Below are 17,195 nucleotides of genomic sequence, written 5' to 3' on the forward strand. Positions count from 1 at the left end.
CACACTTCCTGATTTCAAAACTTACTACAAAGTTATAGTTATCAAAACAGTGGTAGTGGCACAGTGATGGATATATAGACCAATTGAACAAACAGCCCAGAAATAAACCCTCAAGTTTATGATCAAATGACTTTCAATAAGGATGCCAAGACCATTCAAAGACAAAGGACAGTCTTTTCAAAACTTGGTGTTGGAAAACAGGATATCCACAAGTAAAAGAAAGAAGTTCCTTAATACTTTCCTTAAATCATATACATATACAGTATTTGTAAGTCATACATGTGATAAGGGGTTAATGGCCAGGATATATAAAGTACTCTTATACCTCAACAACAAAAAATAAATAATCCAACTAGAAAATTGGTAAAGGACTAGAATTGACATTTCCTCCAAGAAGAGACACAAATGACCAACAAGCATAAGAAAAGATGCTAAACATGACTAACCCATCATTAGAGAAATAAAAATCAAAAGCACAATGAGACATTACCTTCTTGCAATTAGGATGCCTACTATCAAAAAAACAAAGAAACTAAAAAGTGTTAGGAAGGACCTGGAGAAATCAGAACCCTTGTGCACTATTGGTGGGAATGTAAATTGGTGCCGCCGCTATGGAAAACAGCATAGCAGTTCCTAAAAGTATTAAAAATGGAATTACTGTATGACCTAGCAATTCTACTTCTGGTTATACACCCAAAAGAATTGAAAGTAGGGTCTCAAAAAGATATTTGCACTCTCACATTCATAAGAGCATTGTGAAAAAAAAACAAAAAAGTAGAAGAAACCCAAATGTACATCCATGGATTAATGGATAAACAAAACACAGTACATACATATAATGGAATATTATTCCACCTTAAAAAAAGGAAATTCTGTCTGACACATGCTACAACATGGATGAACCTTGAAGACATTGTGCTAAGTGAAATAAGCCAGCCACAAAAAGACAAAAGTAAGATTCCACTTACAAAAGGTACCTAGAGTCAAATTCATTCAGATAGAAAGCAGAATGATGGTTGCCAAGGATAGGGGTAGGGGAGAATGGGAAGCTGTTGTTTAATGCATATAAAATTTTAGTTTTGCAAGATGAAAAGAACTATGGAGACCAGCTGTACAACAACATGAATGTATTATGGAACAGTATACTTTAAAAATGATTTAAGATGGTAAATGTTGCTATATCTATTTTATCACAATTAAAAAGAAAAAATTTAATTAAATAAATGGTCATTAAAAAAGAATATAGTTCTTAAAAACACTTGATTAGAGCTCTTTGCCTTCTAGAAGTAAATTTTATATACAACAGGAAAAAACTATTTTAAAAACATCTCTTTACTAAAGTAACTTAACATTATTTAATAAACTATTAATTTGTTTTTGTATATACAAAAGGGCAATAAAAAATTAAAGATTTCTGATTTCCACTATCATAGATTGGTCCTTCTACCTAGTCTCAGTAAGTAAGGTTTACTGCACTAAAATCAAGGCAAATGCTACTTTAAAATCCCATACTCAATAAAGCCAAATGCTTGAAAATCTCAAGGCTTCAGAAAATCTCCTCCAATACCCACTAATACTCACTAATTGCTCCCCCTTTTGGAAGCTTTTAAAAAATTAAGAGCATTATAAAAAGAATAGGCATTTTTTGAAACTGGAAAAAAATCCCTAATCCTACCTTCCTACCAGAATTTATTTCTTTTTTTTACAAACTCCCCTTGAGTCTTCACATAAGCAAATTATTGCCTGATTGTAGCCACAGTTCAACTATTAAGCTGATTTTTTTCCTCTTAGCCCTGCATCAGACATTTTGCATGTTTTAAACAATATTCAAAATCATCATTTCAATAGTTATGTAAACACTTACTTGTGCTGATATACCTTAGTTATAGCTAAACGTAAGAGCTGTTGTGACAGAAACAAGCATATAGCTTTTTTAATGAGTTACTGTATATTGCCCTATCGATTTCCAAAAGAGAACATTACCAATTTTACTTGCAACTCAGTGTACCAGTTCCACTACAACACCCTCAGTACTGGAAGTTGGTGTTTTTGGTTATGCTCCTTGATAAGTGTGCAATATAACTCATTTTAAACTGCATTTCTCCCAATATGTCTATTGCTGGCTGGTTTTAATTAAATCTCAGGCAGGATTCCCAGCCAAGAGGCAAGTTTTAGAGAAATATCTGATCAGAAAATTCCCAAACACCTTTGAATTAAAAAAAAAAAAAATTTAAGGTCTCTCCAATATTTGACTGCTACAGAAAAGTTCAAGTAAAAAATCTGAAAGGTCATAATAAATTTCCGTAAATCAAATTACTACTTAAACATTAACTTGATGCAACTCAGTCTTTAACCTGTCATCTCCCTCAGCCTTCTCCATGTTCTGCCTCATCCTTTAAAGTCCAGTTCAAATGTTATCACAGTTAAACATTGCCTAACTTCCCAACTATACCAAAGTAAACTATCTGTACTTCTTTGAAAACTGTTTCTGTTCCTCTGTATACTATTTAGCTTATTTTTTCCCAAGGTTATTGTCTGTCACAGACTAAATTTCTCCACTTAAGGTAGCTTTAAAAGATCAATTATGAAAAGCTTTCCTGTTAGAACAGCAATTCTGTGGTGAGCTTAATGATAATTAATTATATAAAAAGATCAGAAATCAATAAATAGGAAAACAAATCATTTATTTTCTTATTGAGTCTATTCACTTTATACAAATTTTCATAACAAGTTAATTATTATAAGTGGTATTACAAAGGCTTTACTATTTTCCTTACATTTTATGTTCTTTTCTCAATAAGTAAGTAGAAAGGTAGTTACTCACCATTAGTATTCTTTGGAGTTGTACTTTCACTAGTCATGTGATCTTAGGCAAATTACGTAAAATCTTTGCACTTCACTTTTCTTATCTATTAAAATGTGATCATATTACCTATCCCCTAGGATTGTTATGAGTTGAATGTATTAATATACATAAGGTGTTTAGAACAGTATCCAGCCAATTAAGTGCTATATCAGAATTAGCCACCATCATCACTTTATTATCTCTCCAAGTAACAGAACTGTAATATATGCATTACTATTGTTATTCAGTATTAGTGAAAAAAATAAATCCTGAATTTTTAGTATAAAATGATCTCTGCAAGGAAGTTAAAATAAAACCAAAACAAGAGAGAACCAATGGGTAATAAATACCTAAAACTGTCTAGCTGAAGGATTCTGAGGTCTCATCTAGGTTCAGGAAGAAAGAATTTCAAAATAGGTTAGTATTGTCTGTTACAAACCAAGGGCTGGAGGCGGGGGTGCAGGGAGGGGTAGTGGCAATAAATATTTGCTATGCCACATCCATATGCTGCTTTCCCACCTCAAGGAACACTATATGCCATAATAGCTAGTTTTCAAAAGCATAAAAGTCTGTCTGAATTTTAAAATTCAAGGTATGTTCCTAAAAGCATAACAAAGACAATAGATTGGTAATATCCATGATAATTTGCCTAAGTAGCATTTTAAAACTTTCTTCAGTTAATGTTCAAATTGTTAGAAGTTCTGTAGAAGTTGATAACGGTGTGAAAAGTCTTAAGAAAAACAATAATTATAAAAGCTAACTGTTTATTATGTGCCAGGAACTGTTCTAAGCTTTTTACATCCTTACAACAACCTTGGAGGTAGAAACTATTATTAATCCCATTGTTTAGATGAGGAAATAAAGGCAGAAAACATATAAGTAGTATGCCCAAAGTCACAGTTCATAAAACTGAGTAAGGCAATCTGGCTCCACAGTGTACTCTTAGGGACAGAGCTATACCGCCTAAAACAGAATCTCACATGGCTCCTGATCCCACAACTTCCCACCATCACTGAAAGAGAAAAAACTGCTCCAGACATCCAGTTTCCATCATGTAATAGTAAAATGAGTTGAAAACCTCATGAATATGAACTTCTGAGCAGCAGACAGTACCATTGCCAGCAGTTCAACTGAAAGCTTAAATTCAGTATATTAAAGAGAGCTTAAGAATATCAAAGTAGAATGTATGAAAACGTGGTTTTTATAAAGTCAGCTAAGACTGCTACACCAGTGAAAACAGTATTAGTCTTAAACAACTTTTTTCTTAAATCTTCTGGACATTGACTCTTAAAACTAGTATTTTCCTCCCTGCTTTAGTTACTAGGAAGCTCGTATGTCCCTTCTCTAACAATATCATGGAATATATTTTTTTTGTAATTGAATCTAATTCCAGCTTTTCCTTTGGTGTAATTTATGCATCTATTCATTTTTAATCCTGTTACATAGATATTTCTCAACCACAATGAACAAGATTGAGGGTTTATAAATAAATAACTTACATGCAAACTTGAAGACTACAAAAAAATTCTAACACAAAAGAACAAACATAAATTAATCAGGATCCTTCAACATATTCTAAACAGCACACTCATGTAAGAGAAGAGACCATATCTGACAACTAAAAACTAGGATTTAAGTAGATTCCTATGCCAAAATACCTTAAAATACGATTTGAAACAGGTTTAAAATAAATAAATGATACCAGTCCATTCTGTTTTTACCAGTGCGTTAACTCAGCAAGTATCAAAATGTAATCTAGGATCCCTAGACCCTAGTCCCTTTCAGGAGGTTTATGAGGTTAAAACTATTTTCATAAAGTATTACTCACTTTTTTCACTCTCATTTTCTAATGAGTATACGGTGTAGTTCTGAGAAGCTACATGAACTGCTGTGATGATGTCATCACATAACAGCTAAAAAAATATGCACTTGATAATCTTTTATTATAAAAAATCTGCCTTAATATCTAACATGGTATATATTGATAAATATAACTCATATAAACAAAAGCTCTTTGGGTCCTCAATAATCTTTTAGAGTTGTAAAAGGGTCTTGAGACCAAAATCATTGAGAACTTTTAAACTACAAATGAACTTGTTGTTTTCAAATCAAGCCCATTTACAAGTTTTCAAGAGCAGAAAGAGAGTTTTAAAAGACAGCAATTTTAGAAAAATGATCAAGCATATGCAAGACATTATTCTACAGAAAACATAGTATTCTGAATTAAATAATTAAAAGTTTAAAGAGTAACAAAGAAGCATTAAAAGAATGAAAAGAATCTTAATAAGCAAGAACTCAAACTATGAGCAGCTGAGTAACAAAACTTAGTAATAAGAAATATGTAATGCTTTAACTCAAGCACTGCTTTAAAAAATGAAGGGGAAGCCTTGACGCTCTGCAGCAGGCTCAGGTAACACTGCTCACAGTCCTTTCTTTTGCAAAGAGTTAGCTATAAGAATGGCAGATGGAATGTTTCTTCTTTAGCAAAAACAAGACAAAACAAACCCCAAACTAAAGGAAGTTTCTAAGTTAACCAAACAGCTGCTCAAAGGAAGAAAAGGCAGTTTTGAAAAATATTTCCTTAGTGCACTTAATACTCTCATTTTTCAAAAGGAAAAATTATTAAGAAAAAGAAATATACCTGAAAATGGCAGGGTTACAGACATGCTTTGGATCCAGTGCCTCTCCCTGTATAAATTCATAACACAGTCCGTTATTGAAGGTACAGTAGAGCTGTGGTGCACAGCCATGAGCCTGCAACACTCGGAAACTCTTCACTTCCTCATCTCGATCGACCAATAGTTCAGTCTTATTGCCATAAATTCGCACCAGGACTACATCCTCCATTGTATTACCCACATAACAGCCAATAAGTTTATTTGTGATTCCATCTGTGAAAAGCTGTCCAAAAAAAGAGAGAGAGATGGGGAAAAAACAATTACTTACTTTTAAGGAATAGGAGATAAGCTAAAAATAATTAAATACTAGATGAATGAAAATACCTACTTTTTAACACAACTTTTAAATACTTTTGCCTAACATAGCTATTATTTTAATTCTCGATTTAAACAAAAAGGAATGCTACTGTTTAATATATTACCCTTAATTCCTACAACATTTTGTCTTTTTTGATCTAAAAGTATTAATTATTCAATCTCCAGTATTTCTATACAATCTAGGGAGGGTACAGCTCAGTAGTAAAGAGTGTGCCTAGCAAGCACGAGGCCCTGGGTTAAATCCCCAATACCTCCATTAAAATAGCTAAATAAATAAATACAACCTAATTATCTCCCCCCTCCACCAAAAAAAAAAAAAAAAAAGTATACAGTGCTGTATGTCTCAGTAAAGCTGGAAGAAGAAAATTTTTTTAAAAAACCTATTGTATCTCACTGCTTTGTACCAGAATCATTACAAATGTGTAGGCGTGTGTGTGTGTGTGTGTGTGTGTGTGTGTGTGTACACAATACACACTCTCTCCCTCCTATGTCTAATAGATTAGAAAGTCTCTGAAGATAGGGAAAATGGCTTTCTTGCTAGCACAGTATGTGACATAAAGTCCTTAATAACGTTCACAATTTTAAATACATACATATAATGTACTATAACTTACAGTAAATCTCCAATTTATAAAAAACTATATTTTAAATGTTATTTTCAAAGATTACTTAATGTAATACGCATTAGACATTGTTTTAAATATTCAGGTTATAATTTAAAATTGAAAACTACAGCTAATAAAAGAACAACCTTAATTCGAGGAACACAGAGAAGTAGCTAAAGATTTCTCTGATATTTTCTAAAAGGCAGTTTGGGGACTTTTCAAGAGCTTTAAGTCAAGTACTTAAAGTCCTTTTTTAGATTTGAGCACAAATTACATACTAAAATACAAACAGATCATTAGTAATATTAATTCTCTAACTCTATTCAAAAAGTGCAACTTTTGTTTTCCTCTACACTAGTTTGACGCTAAAACTAACTTTCTATTTACTCAATTATAATTCAGAGCTTTTGGAGGCTCTCAGGTGGAATAAAGGGATAAGAGGTAAAAGTGAAACCAAGAGTTAAGGACATTTTTCCCAAGACAACTAGGAAAGACCAGGAATAGTGCACAGAGGGTAAGTTATAACCGTAAACACATTTAACTAATGCTTGAGAAAGAGGGTAAATATTTTTATTTTCACAAGATTGTTGTAATGACATCTGAAAAGGCTTCAGATTAGATCTTCAGGTAAAATTTGAAAGAAAGTATTTACTAAAGTTAGTGTAACTCTAACAAATTTTTATATTTTTTATTATATACAGATTTGACTGTTACCCTTATTCACCTAATACAGATAAATTTTATGAGCTAATGTGAAAAAACTTATTTTGAGTATCTGTTTTTCATATATGCAGAAACATACAAACATTGCTTTCCGCCTAGATTTCAAAAAGATTATATGTAGGAAGACATTGGCAAGAAGCATATGCACTTAAAACTCAATTCCAATCATCATTTTATTAAGATCTACGCTGAAGAGCACGCTATTTCTTTTTCTAAACATTTTTTAATTTTAATTTTTGATTTACAGTGTTGTATTAGTTTCTGGTGTACAGCATAGTGATTTAGTTATACATATACAGGTATATATACCTTTTCATTACAGGTTGCTACAAGCCATTGAATACAGTTTCCTGTGCTGTACACTAGGACCTTGTTTATCTACTCTGTCTACATATATATATCAAACATCATATAACATTAGTATTATCTCTGGCTAATGGGAATACAGGTCATTTTAATTTTCTTCCTGTTTTTCCACCATGTCTACAGTGAGTGTCTTTTAAGACTGTAATCAGACATAAAAGGAGCAACATTTTTAAAAAGAAAGAAAAAGCAATGGCTACTGTCCTGTAAAAGCATGTTATTTCTTATTAAAATGCCATATCAATTCACACATGTTTTTCTGTAACTTCTTCAGATGTCATGTAGGGATAAAATATTTCAATTACTGTAACAAAGTTTGAGAAACTAACATTCTGAACTGCTTATAATGAATGACACTCTATACTCCTCAAATGCCAGGACTCATAATCTATGTTTTATATACCCTCATAACAAATAGTAGGGACTTAAACACTAGAATTCATGTAGAATATTAATGTCATCTTGACCTAGCTTATAACAAATGCATTCTCTCACTCTTGCCTATAATAATAAATTTCCTTAATTGTGCATGCTATAATGTACATTTATGTGTACATACAGAAAAATACACATAAAGACATATGCACTTAAAAGGACTAGAAATGGATAATATTACTGGATAAGATCACTAAACACTGTATAGACATTTATAATAATGACATAGGATCACAACTCCAATAACACTAACATATTTTATTGCACAGTCACGTATTTGCAATGAAATGATAGTAACAATAAATCCCTGGGATGAAAAACTAAATATACGAATAATGTAACTTCATCTATAAAAATATTTTATCTATAAATATGAATTAAAATGTCTGCAAAGATATCCAATAAAAATATTAGGTAGTTTAAATCTTATTTCTTGCTTTCTTGTTTCTCTCTTAAGTAGTTTAAATTTCTTTCTTTCGGCTACTGTATGTTTTCTTACTTTTTTTTCCTGCAATGAATCTAGTTTACATGTGTAAAAAATTAAGCTCATGAGAGAAACAAAAGGAGCCCAATAGCTAGGAACTGACCTGACACACACAGCAAGGCCTTGAGATTCTGTTGAACATAAGCAATTTCACAAAACACCAACAACAGAGGAGGCCATTCTGTGGTCATAATGGATCAAGACAAAAACAAAACCACTCTGTAATCATGTCTGAACATAGACAAAACTATGACAATTTTCCAAACCACAAAAATGACCAGACATCACCCTATTCTGGCTAATATGAGAGACTCCTGCTCCTCTTCCAGTCGCAGCTTTGACCTGCTTCACTCCTCCAGTCTTCTAGGTAAGATAAACTACTCAGTCATAGACTTGCCCCCCTCCCTTCCTGACAGCACCCAATCCAGAGGAAAGCCTCGCTTCCTTGAACCCTCTTCCAAATCACCAGACAAATCCAAACCCTGTAAGTCCTTTCTAACACTCACTCACTGAGAGTCAAACCACTCCCTATGGAATAAATCTTCCTTAACTGCAGGGAGTAATAAACCCAATTTGTTCAGCTATTGGTATGTTCCTGGTGATCTCTTGATAGAGATTTCCGACTTTAAAGATGTATGGATGATGCTTTTTGCTCTTGGTAGTTTCCACCACATATATAAACCAGCAAGTAATTGAATGTGCTGAACTTTCCAAAACCTACAATTAAAATATAATAGGCACATACTAGATATGTGTACTGTATTAGGTATATGCTAGAAAAATAAAATTCCACCTCAAAGGAGGGGAAAAAACTAGTACAAATCTCATGGATCTCCTTTTCAGTTTGTCAAGTATTTAAGACAGTACTATTCAGCAGATGAGCTACAGAGCAAGACGACCTGAGTTTAAATTCTAGCTATGTATCTGTAACCTCAGGCAGGCCACTTAACCTGTATGAGCTTCATTCACTAAACTCATGTTTAGTATCAGCATATCAGAATCTACTTTATAGATTCTTACGAGGATTAATGAGTTCATACACACAGAAGCGCTTACAACAGTGCCTGACACACATTAAGCTCTTCACAAGTTTGTAGATAACTACATAAATTGTAACACAAAACAACGAAATAACTCATGATGAAATCATAGAATAAAATTAATTATGTATACAAAAAAGAATATAGTTATATTTACTATATTTATAAACACAGGTAGACAATGTATGCTAGTAAATCTATAATTTGATAATTTTTTATAAGTTCAAAAGAAACTGTTCACAAAATTACATTCGGGGAGAATCACTTGGTGTTGAGGGAGTTGGACTTTCTACCCTTCATTTTACAGCCTTGATTATGTTTTAAATATTTTACTAAGGGCATGTATCATTTGTAGTTTTTTAAACAAAATCAACAGGTTTATATAGAATATGAGTTCTAATTTTCTTCTGTATACTCCCTCTTCAGAAATTTTTAAAAACCTCATTTTAAAAATAATTAAGTCACGCGATGTTTAACATGACCAAATAATATGTAGCTTTCAAAAATTGTGGTCAATCCCATACAAACATGGAAAAATGTTTATGAAAGGCTACATAAAAAAAGGAATACAAAATTGTACATATGGGTCAATTACAATTATGTAAAATATTTCAGGGACAAGTCGAATGTAATAAAATAAAACAGTTGATTTCTTCAATAAAATATGAATAGGAAGTGGGGTCATTTTTCCTGTTCAAAGGTTTAACATTGTGGTTGGTACATCTTTTCAATAAAACTAAGTTACTTCGTGTCCATATATAGCCCCTTATCAAAAACTTCACACACTTACTATATTATTTTCCCAGAGTACTGACACAGTATTTAGTGTATTATTTTCTCAGAATACTGGAAAAAGTGACTAATTCAAAATATCCTGTTTTGTTAACTTAATTTTTTTTTTTTTTAACTGCTATTGTGATTACCGGTAGATGCAGAGAGAAGTTAGGAGAAGGAAGTGAAATGGGAGATTTTCTGGGTTGCTGGTAATATCTTCTTTCTTTTCCTGGGCTGGGGTTACAAAGGTATTTGTTCCACAATAATTAATGTTTCATGCATTTTTCTATATGTTTGTTGTATCTCACAATTTTTAAAAGGGTGATAGAAATTTATCTATTTATAGCCCATCTGTTAACTAAAGTAATTCCTATTAAGACAAAATCATGAGAAATATAACCTGATTCCTTAAATGTAGTTCTTTTATTACTTTCCTATCTTTGTCACCCACAGACACACACAAACCCTTAAGCTGCCCGCTTTCTCCCTCACCGGCAAGCAATTAACAAGTCCTGCACATTTATTTTTCTGAAATGTCAAATCTATACCTTATTTCCATCTTCAAGGCCACTGTCCTAATTTGGATCCCAGCATCTCTTTTCTGTACCAACAGTCTCTCCTAGGTTGTCTTTCACAAATGTTTTTAATGCAATATACAGAAAAATATATTTATCATCTAATTCAGTACATACATACTTTTATATAAAACTAAAACAAGCTTCACAAGATAATGCTTATCTTATTACTTGCAATGCTCTCTAATCTATCCTATCACATCTTATTCTAAGTCACCTTTTTAAACTGTAGTGGTTTTAACCCATATACGGATTTAGCATCCTCAGTAGGTGGTAACTGCCAGTGTTAAAACCAATGTCCTTCCCAAGGGATCACTTATTCCCCAATTCAAAACATTCCCTTCAATAGATGCTGCCTACATTGTAACCTGCCCATCTCTAAAAAATACATGATATAACTTACTTGCTTAAAAACATTCAACAGCTTCCCATTGTGTCCTAGATAATAAAATACCACCTCTTTAATGAGGTGTAGAACCTTCATACCTAACCAATCACTTTTCTGAAAATCACTCCTACTTCTTTTCTTGTTCGCACACCATTCTGCCCAAGATACTCATAGTCTAGCTTTGTGAAAGCAGTTTTTCTTTGCCCAGAAATACTTCCCCATTCCATCTATCTTTCCTTCCAAGCTCAGTTCAGGTACCGTCTCTTGTATGAAGCCTTCCCTCCTCCATTCTCCCACACCTACCTTCTGCTATAGTTAGTCATACAAAGCAAGGCTGCTGAAAATTAGTTATGCCTAGTACAAAAAACACCTGTTAAGATTACTAAATTTTAGGAGCTTAGAATTCTTTGAGATCAATTTTCCTCTTACAAATGGTGAGGGGAGAGCCAAGAGGAAGCTGGAGCTGAGAGATGGAGGCATGTAGTACTAAAACATACTATGTACAAATTTATGTATTTCATTGAATTTTCCTGATATTCTACGATTAATAGTAAAGTAGTAAAACTAGTACTGGTAGTAATATTACTGTTAGTAGTATAGTAGTTAAAGTCTACTATTCTCTACTGATCTACTATTTTCCAAGGTAGACAGCAATTCCATTTTTTTAGTTGGGGGCTGGTATAATTAGGTCTATTCATTTATTTGTTTGTTTTTAGAGAAAGTACTGGGATTGAACCCAGGACCTCACGCATGCTGAGCATGCGCTCGCTCTACCACTTGAGTATACCCTCCTCCCCCTCCATAGTAATTCCGCTTTATAGAGATTTTTAAACTTGTCAAAGGTGACAAATGGCTGGAATCAGGATTCAAAACCCATCCTCTTTCCACTACATCATGCTGAGGCCCCAGGGAGAAGTGAAGCGGTTTGCTCAGTCTAAGTCACACAGCTGTCAATACCTGAAAATGAACTAGCACGTCAGGCTCCTGACTTTTTGGTCACATGTTATCAAAATACATGGGAGCCTCTCAGACATTATCATACACACGTCTCTTAGCTGTAGTCAAGTAGTCTTAGGGCCTAACACCCACTCAAATACTTTACTATTAGATACTAACCGTCTTAAAAGAAAGTTAAGTGAATTCCTTTTCTAAAATGTCACATGTAGAAAAAGTAATGCAAATTTATGTCCAAGGGAAAATCTTCCTATGAGCCAAAGCTGTAATTTTTAAGAAATTAATCTTGCACAGAAATGGCTTTTCTGTCTTGATCATAATAAAGGAACATAAACTTTTCTTAGTCAAAGAGCAATAATTTATGAGATGAGTTCTCATTTGGCACTACAAACTACAAGTTCAGTTTCATTAACTATAAAATACACATTAACTGTCTTCATCTAGCTCGCAGGATTGTTGAGAGAAACGTATGTGAAAGTGCTTTCTTCACAAACAGTAAAACATTGCTAAATAAAAAACATTGCGACTGGTATTGCTTTAGATCTGCTCTGCCTATCCTCAGATGCTACGCTCCGCAAAGCTAACCACTCCTTTCATATCGTATTCCTTTATTCTCATCTAGATAGGGGAAAAAAATTAAGCTTGTTAAGACCTTATCTAAAATGAGATATATTATTCCCTGTGTCCATAAGTTTTGAGCAAAGACTGGGCCCGCTCTCATTTTGAATGCACTTATGTCTTTTTTGCTTGCTTCTGGATTTTCCAATTTGCTCTGAATAATTCAGCTGGCAGGAATGAGAGCCAGGTAAAATAAGTTATTACTAGAGTAAGCCTCTAAGGTATGTTTAAAGCGTATTTTAAATCACATAAGAATTTTAGAAAAAAAATCTTTTTAAAATATAGGCTATATTACTGACACCTGGTTTAATCTGTTGACTGTATGGTACATCCCTTCCCCTTCTGAAGTGAGATATGACTTTTATATTTTTATACCTCAAAGGAAATAAAAGCAAAGCTCAAAAGAAAGTATTCCCATTGACATTTACTAAAGAAATCCTGAATCAATCATCACAAAAGCAGAGTTTATAATGACCTAGAATGTGAGAGACAGATCTACTAAACTGAGAGATGAATAATCATCAATTAAGCTTAGTAGTTGTCCCAGCTTCCAGACCAAAAGCTTTGCTTGCTCGTGAAGGGATTGTATTTCTAAATAACAAACATCCTAAGTGCAAAATAAATGGTAGTATTTACCTTCACTTAAAAATAAGTATATCAGAAGTTTGGATAATGAGTCCAAAGGTCTTAAAAGTCAAAAGCTGCTACACACATATCAGACAAGACTCAACCCCAAGTACTTTCCAACAATCAAAAACAGTTCAATGTTACCACATTTTATCCCTTTTTTTACATATATCCTGGCTTTACTTCACTGAGTTTCACCAAAAAAAAAAAAAAGGTAGTACCTACTTACAACTGTTTTTTGAGCAATTAAATGATAAAAAATATAGATCACCTAACCCACAACCTGGCCCTCAGTACCTCTGGATTGCTATTTGCTACTATTCTACAAACATACGCATCATCTGAAATTCCAGGCTTCAAAGCTTCAAACTCTAAAGTCTCTGCTTTAAAAGTAATATGGGAGAGGGGAGGGTATAGCTCAAGTGCATGCTTGGCGTGCACGAGCGCCTGGGTTCAATCCCCAGTACCTCCATTTGAAAAAAAAAAAAAAAACTAATAATAAATAAATAAATAGACTTAGTGACTTCCCCCACACACACAAAAAAAGTAATATGGTTTGCCAGTACCAGAGTGTTCCAGGAAGTAGCAATGCCTTTAATTAATATCTGTTTAACTTACAAATGACTGCTAGAATATAAATCATTTTAATAAATATAAAAATCTATAATAAACTACAAATAAGTTAATGAACAATAAACTAAAGGAGTCTAGAATTTCAACTTGGAAGTTTCAATTAAACTAATGTTCCTTAATTAAAGAAAATAATAATTTTTTTTAAACTGCACATGAAAATCACTTTGGATTCACTATGTCTTATATACTTGGCTAACAAACACTTCCTTCAATTTTCAAAATTTTTGTTGAACAACTTTTTTCCAAAACATACGGGTCCTTTTAATCTGCTCAAAACTCTTCTAGGTGGTAAGAACTGAAGCCAATATTCAAGAAAGCTTGAAGTGTCAGGAACTGTTCTGGGCCCTGGGGCACTGCTCATGTTTTATTCATTTTTGTATAGGTGACTACTTTAGCAAAGAATCTGATACACTGTTAAGTCAATTAACAATGTTTAAATTAATCAGTCAGCAAACAAGGCAGATAACTTGGCTACTTCAAGTGAAATATTCTTACATTATTGCTCAGATTTGAAACAAACCTCAAATATGCCAGCCTTTGAAATTACTCTGTGTTTGCAAGGGAAAAGGAGGTTCATTTTTGTCTACAGTAACTGAAACTCCGAAAGTTAAAAACAAATCAGTATTCAAAATAAATTTCATGTATACTAAATCGTCACTTATTAGAAATAAGCTATTGGAAAACGCCTATGTTCTTAAGGACTCCCCCCACTAATTTTTGTCTATCTGTGGCTCAAGAAAAGGAAATATTCAGAAGCCACTGATCATTCTAACACCAGATACTGCTGGTTTTACCAACATGACTTAAAATTTTTCAGAAATACCGATATAAGTAAAATAATGTGTGTGGGGCTACCTAAGAACCCACTCGAGTAACGCACGATGACCATGGTCGTTACTTTGGAATCAAGTGTTCTCGCCAATCCCAGGATTTGAGAAGATAAAACGCAGGGTGAGCATCAGTGGGAGTGCACCAACGGGGGAGGGGATGGGAGGGGAAGGAAAAGATCAGAGAGGATTAATTACTGCATTATTTGTGAAAGGGGAGGAGATGGTGACTTGGGCCGATGGGCGAGGACCCCCTTGCAAGGGGAGTGGAAAAGGTCCGTTTTGCAATTGGAAGGGAGAGGGGAGGGGGAGGAGGGGCAACTATCAACAGGAACCTTCCCAAGGTGGAATCGGTGCGTCACTAATGTAGCCCCTTCGGGAAAGAGAAAATCGGCCCCCAGGACAACCTCAGTAAGCAAATGTGAAGGAAGGGGGAGTGACCTTCCTAGATGTGATGAAGGAAATACAGGGTCACTCCCCAAAGAACGGAGGCAGAAGACGCTCCCGTGGGTCCTCCCGGGCCAAGGCGGACGAGAAGGGACGGTGAGCACCCCCAGGGCCGCGTCAAGGTCGGGAGAGACTGGGGGGCTGAGGTGTGGGCGTTACCTGCAGGGTCACCTCCTGAGGGTCCCAGTGCGGCCGCAGGTGTTGCAGGAGGCTCAGGGCCCCCTCCCGGCAGCGCTGCTCCTCCTGGTCCTGAACCGTGACGTCCAGCTTGGGGACCTCCGGGGAGCCGGGCGGGACGTGGATGTAATTGGCCATGGCCCAGACGACGGCAGAGACTATCACAACGACGACGGCGACGGCGACCACGAGAACGGCGGGCGCCGACAGGCTGCTGGATCCTTCCGTCCCGGGGCGCCCTCGCGGGAGGGCTGGGGGCGTTCAGGCGGACGGGCGAGCGGTAGGGGAACGGCTGGAGGCGGCAGTCGCGCCGACCCACGTCTGGACAGCGGCTGAACTGAGCCTGGGCTGCTCACGAGGAAAATTCCTCTCCTCTGCGCTCGGCCGCCGGCGGGCGCGGAGCATGCCGGGACTGGCCTGACGCTGGCGTCACGCGCGGGGCGGGGCCTCCGCTGCGTCAGGGGCCAAGGCCGACTTTCTAGGCCCGGGCGTGACGGGCCTGGTGCGCCGAGCTCGCTACCCGGCCGTTACGGAGGATGCTGTGCCCGCTGCTAGTCTGAAAAACGAGGGGCTCCCCCTCCGGAATGAGCCGGAGCCCTGCCTAGACCCGAACGAAAGGCATTGCAGCTTTAGCTCACCTGATCAGGAGGGTTTCGGGGTCTGGGTTTGAAGTAGGGCTGAGTTTGTCTGGAAAGCAAGGGACACGTCCTAAACTAACCTTGGGATCAGCCTCTGAATTTGGCCTGGGGCTGGGCAAGCTGGTTAACTGGGTCGCCTTCATCCCGGTGCTGCTGTGTACTGGGGACCATATGGTTGGGTGGGTTGGCAACAAATTCCCGTCAGCAGGTTTTTTGGGACAGTTAAGATATTTGGGCACTTAAACATTTATTTTTAAGGTCAGATGTTTGACCATACTGGAATTATACAGAGTCGGGAAAAACAGGTTATAGTCTGGGCAGAAGATGAAAAGGAAGTAGTTTGGGGGCTTAGCGCTAGAGCAGCTTCATGCCTATTTCAGGGTATCCCTGAGTAGACCTTAAAACGGCTACCTTCGTACATTAGTCTCACTGCCATGCAGCAGCTATTTGCCCTGCTAGGGGACTACTAAACTGGGTAATCCACAAGTGATTTACTGAGACCTCTTAATTTTCCTTATGATTCAGGAAGATGGGTTGAGATCTAACCTCAACCTTTCTTCCCTGCAGCGCTTGGTAAATGGTGAAAACGTTTTGTTAGTGGTAAATTAAATCAGTAACTGGACTCAGGTTAATTTGCATTCAAAATGTTTAATTACCTCATTAGCATCAGTTTACATTCTGATTGTTCAGAAAGAACCTACTTACCTTTGTAAATCAAATCGCAAAATAAGCAGCTCACTACCAATAAAGGTGAACTTAAACTGGAAAGGAGAAGAAAATAGTTTTATAGATGGCAAGAAAGTTGATTCAACATTTTCCAGACTGAGTCTTTTCAGTTTTAAATCATATACTACAAGAAACAGTAAATTATGCATGCCTTCCAATTTGGGGAGAAATAAGCAGTATACTAAATTTCACATTTTAGGTAGTATCTCTTATTTTTTAATAATTTGTATTTTTTATTAAACAGTTGGCATTTTAAGAATTTTGAAACTATGTTTTGAGTTGTAAAATGATTTAAGAACAGATTACAAAAATTACTTTGG

At 35.6% G+C, this 17,195-nt stretch overlaps 1 protein-coding gene across 1 annotated transcript in view; it reads right to left on the reverse strand.

The window, feature by feature from the left end:
* The window catches only part of ETNK1 (ethanolamine kinase 1), a 47,731-nt gene extending 30,822 nt beyond the window's left edge, over positions 1 to 16,909 (reverse strand). Inside the window, exons 1-2 of the mRNA XM_006184542.3 lie at positions 15,494 to 16,909; positions 5,487 to 5,746 (exon numbers count right to left, since the gene is read on the reverse strand). Coding sequence (XP_006184604.1) covers positions 5,487 to 5,746; positions 15,494 to 15,649 — 416 coding nt within the window. The 5' untranslated portion in view covers positions 15,650 to 16,909. The remainder of the gene's footprint in view (positions 1 to 5,486; positions 5,747 to 15,493) is intronic.
* Between the last annotated feature and the right edge of the window lie 286 nt (positions 16,910 to 17,195).

The sequence above is a fragment of the Camelus ferus genome, chromosome 34 (assembly GCF_009834535.1).
Source record: "Camelus ferus isolate YT-003-E chromosome 34, BCGSAC_Cfer_1.0, whole genome shotgun sequence".
In the NCBI taxonomy this organism is placed as follows: Eukaryota; Metazoa; Chordata; class Mammalia; order Artiodactyla; family Camelidae; genus Camelus; species Camelus ferus.